General features: G+C 45.3%; 1 protein-coding gene across 1 annotated transcript; it reads left to right on the top strand.

Annotated features, from left to right (window-relative positions):
• Positions 1-499: 499 nt before the first annotated feature.
• Positions 500-2957, top strand: id2a (inhibitor of DNA binding 2a). Its single transcript, XM_068581119.1, has 3 exons — positions 500-956; positions 1290-1350; positions 2311-2957. Exons 1-2 carry the CDS (start codon positions 603-605, stop codon positions 1344-1346), a joined length of 411 nt encoding a protein of 136 aa, XP_068437220.1. The 5' UTR covers positions 500-602; the 3' UTR covers positions 1347-1350; positions 2311-2957.
• The last annotated feature ends 1146 nt before the right edge of the window (positions 2958-4103 follow it).

The raw sequence follows: 4103 nt of genomic DNA, 5'->3' as shown, positions 1-4103 counted from the left end.
CACATGTCCCCCAAATGTGAAAGATTGAGTGATTGTTCCGTCTGGCAGACGAATTATCACACATAAACTCCTCCTGTATCGTTTATGTATTAAAACAATTTGTATTCTCAATCGGAATATTATTTTCCAAATACATTTCCGCCTGTTCATCATCAAAAAACTATTCTCGATTTCAATAGATTTCAAGTATTTGGCGCGTGCTCGCACCTTGTCCAAAGCCAATTGACAGCCATGCGAATCATTAATTTTCTTGATCAGAAACAGGTAAGGGCTTAATTTTCCAAATTGCCCACCGGAGCTGCTGGAGCGCCCTCTGAGCTCCGCCTCCAACATGCGTTGCCACCGGTAACACGGCGGAAAAGGGGCGGGATCAGAGTGCAAAGAGCCAACGGGAGAGCTAAACGGCGTTGAGCGACACGGTCTCCTTGACCAATCGGAGCGTTTGACCCGCCTGCGTCGCATGCCCTGCCTGCTGCCTATATAAACCACACTGACAGCTTAGGCTGCTAGTCTGATCGCCGATCGTCTGGCAAAAACAGGACCTTAAAGAAGCAAGAATATCGACACACACAGCCCCTCGCGCCTAACTTAACACTGACAAAATGAAAGCAATAAGCCCCGTGCGGTCCTTCCGGAAAAACAACGCGAATATATCAGAGCACACCTTGGGAATCTCTCGGAGCAAGACCCCGGTGGATGACCCGCTCAGCCTGCTGTACAACATGAACGACTGCTACTCCAAGCTGAAGGAGCTGGTGCCCAGCATCCCCCAGAACAAGAACGTCAGCAAGATGGAAATCCTGCAGCATGTAATCGACTACATCCTGGACCTGCAGATTGCGCTGGACTCCAGTGTCGCACTAACCAGCCTGCATCACCCTGCGCGGCCGGGGCAGGCTCCATCCAGGACCCCTCTGACCACGCTCAACACAGATATCAGCATCTTGTCATTACAGGTAAATTACACTGTAGCTAAGCAGGGAGGCGTAATGTTGGGGGGAGGGAACGATAGCCGTGTGTGTTGTGGAAGATGCATATCCTGGTGGATATTTTTTTATTTGTGCGCATAACCAGTGCGCCTTTGTAGCCGATGCGTAACTCGCACAAAATGGCTTGTTGAAAAAAAGAAAATGGCATGTTTTTTTTTTTCCTTCTTTTTCTTTTGTACGGAATGAGAGGAGGAAGAGCTTCGACCTATCCACAATACACTGTGTGCAACGCCAGACACTTTCGATCGGATGCCGCGCAAAGAATTAACATTTGCTCTTTGTTTGTTTGTTTGTTTTCAGTCCCCGGAGTTGCCGTCAGAGCTGATGACAGATGACAGCCGGACTCTGCATCGTTAAAGCGGTAAGTAGGCTGTCCCCGTGTCTGCTGCTGCATTCTGTCCAGGGCGCTCAGGCTCCGCTACAGCCTGTCTCCCAGTCTGCTGGAGCAGAATGGGCTAGAATTACCATTCCACCAATCCATTTGTTCCCTGCTAATGTGGTTGACGTCTCACGTTGTAATGGTCCCAATATGTTTTGCATGAGAATGCGCTGCATCACCGGGGCGTCTGTTATGACAAGGAGCGGACAGTCGAATCCACATTTTATCATATATGAATATATAGTAGCAGAGCTGTATATTAAACAGAAAGACCAAACCGCGGGGCTCTTTTTTTTTAGGACTGTAAACTCTGTTAGGTGAACCCGATTAATCGAATAAGTCAGTGACTCATCTACTGTCTTAAGACATTTTTGCGTTGGAGTTTGGTGGAATGAAATGGGAGACGTTCGCTCCAGGCTGCGTGTGTTACTGTATATAAGCAGCAGTCGTCAGGGTTGTATTATACCCTCTTGTGTCTATAATGAAGAGCATCTGCAACAGGAAAATAATGGCTGTTTGGATTACTGCTACTACGATGTCTGCACATAATTGGTACAAGAAGTGGGTAGGCGCCAGCTGAGCGGCAATTACGCTGATTCTTCCCCAGATTGTAGGCTGAAGTTGTACAAAGTGTGTGTGTGTGTGTGTGTGTGTGTGTGTGTGTGTGTGTGTGTGTGTGTGTGTGTGTGTGTGTGTGTGTGTGTGTGTGTGTGTGTGTGTGTGTGTGTGTGTGTGTGTGTGTGTGTGTGTGTGTGTGTGTGTGTGTGTGTGTGTGTGTGTGTGTGTGCGCGCGCGCATCTGGAGCGCAGGGTTTGCTTAGTATTGGGAGTGTTTGGTTAAATGTTAAAAACTGCGGCTTCCTCCCTGGCGCCAGTCTGTCCGGATCTCTGCCCTGTTTGCGTTTTCTAAACACGCCTCTCTCTCTTTCTCAATCTTTTGCAGGTGTTTGGTCAAGACGCAAAAAACACACACAGGACCTGGGGAGCAGGACTTTCCCCCCTCGCCCTCCTCCCTCCACCCCTTCAACCTCTGTCCTCCAGGCCTGGATTTTTTTTCTCCCTTTTTCTGCTGACGCTGAAATCAAGAGACATTTTGCTTATTATGGGACAATCTAATGTGATGTGTTTTCTGTATGGACACTTCATTATTATTTAACTTAAGACTTTTTTTATTTGTGGTTCCTTTCTGGAAATGGAAGGCGCGCTATATTCCCGAGAGTGGGAGGAAAAACGAGATTATTGTCACAAGGATTATTTCCCCCTCTCAGCTCTGTCCCTCTCCTTGTTGAAGTCTTCGCTTTTTTGCGGAGGTGCGAACGTGAATAGAAAAGACAACTTGGTTAGTTACTGTAAAAAGTTTAGTCTTGTCTTGTCAGAATTGTTGGCACATGAAGGACTGGACATTGTTAAAAAAAAAAAGTAAAAATGAAAGAATGAAACCTTGTGAACTTCTATCGGGAGTTTATCTTGTATAGTTGCAGGAATTTGAAACTTCTGCAAAAGTGTAATGTTGTACTTAATTATGCTGAAACTTTTTATAAAAGTAATGTAAATTGTACCTTTTTTATACAAAATAAATCAAAAACGCAACTTGAACCTCTTTCATTTGGGGGGGAGGAGAGATAGTGAGAATTCCATGTTAGTATCAGTGGTAAGGAATACGTCAAACCAGTGCGTAAAACCAGTTCCCCAGCTGTACGCCCAGCTGACTTTCAATAGAGGTTTATGGCCATGCTGGATGTACACTTCAAAACCCGACTCCATAACAAAGTGTCCTTATCAGACCCGCAGTATGTGACCTATAATAGTCTGAAACACAGCGTCAACACTTCCCCGAGGCAGATCCGACCTGGAAGCGCACACTTGAGTAAAAGCTTATTTAAGGCGCACTGACTGCACTTTTACTTTCTTACATGCTATGTAAAGTAAATAGGATTAAATGATTCAGCGTGACAGGCTGAGCCATTAAAGCACTGGGCTGTAGGCTGTTTTAAAACAAAACTGGAAAATTATGGAAATTTAACTTGGGGTGAAACTGGGCCGTTGATGCGTTACGGATTCCAAAAGTAATATTTAAGTTATCAGCGGGGTGATTCCTTATCTTTGAACCTTCATTTGGATTGGCCTGTGTTGCATTCCGCAAGTTTGCCTAATACAGATTAGACCAAAAATAGAGCTCGTGTCCAACGTTTGATTTCATCAGCATGAAATAAAGTGGAGCGATGGTGGGATGCGCAGTTTATAATTCAGCTTCTAACTCTTATTAAAAGCTCCTAAATGTCCCAAGGCTGTGTTGCGCACAGTCTTGTAAAGGTGGAATTGAAGGTTTAGATGACTGTGGCATGCAAGGCTAATCGAACCCTGTAAAACCACAACTGTCAATCACCTCATTCCTGAAATACAGCATGGCTTCTCACATATTTTCACACCACAGAGCCGCCAAGCGATTTGATGATTGTACCCAAAGGAGGACTTTATGGGATTAATCTTGATGACGTGAGAGCTTTAAGAAAACTCATTCTTTACAGTATAAGAGGCACTTTGAATCCAATTATTATTCAGCTACAAACTTAAAGATTTATTTTACAGTTAAATACTAAAGTACCTTAACAACCCTCCTCCTCCTCTTCGGAGGACTCGTGCAGGTCCACGCACCCCACGTTGAGTCACGGAGCTGTATTTGTTACCTCAGTAGGTCTTCAGACTGATGGGCCGCGTCCGTGACTCCAGCCTGCA

This window comes from Clinocottus analis, unplaced genomic scaffold (assembly GCF_023055335.1).
Source record: "Clinocottus analis isolate CAN_PGR_092001 unplaced genomic scaffold, fCliAna1.0.p SCAF_17, whole genome shotgun sequence".
Lineage (NCBI taxonomy): Eukaryota > Metazoa > Chordata > Actinopteri > Perciformes > Cottidae > Clinocottus > Clinocottus analis.
Note: the sequence above shows the minus strand (reverse complement) of the source record. Positions and strands in the feature narration are given on the sequence as shown.

Bases quoted from the DNA above. Each gene is read 5' to 3' on its own strand.
- id2a (XM_068581119.1), top strand. From the start codon at position 603: ATGAAAGCAATAAGCCCCGTGCGGTCCTTCCGGAAAAACAACGCGAAT. The intron at 957-1,289 runs GTAAATTACACT...GTTTGTTTTCAG, and splicing joins TCAGCATCTTGTCATTACAG to TCCCCGGAGTTGCCGTCAGA.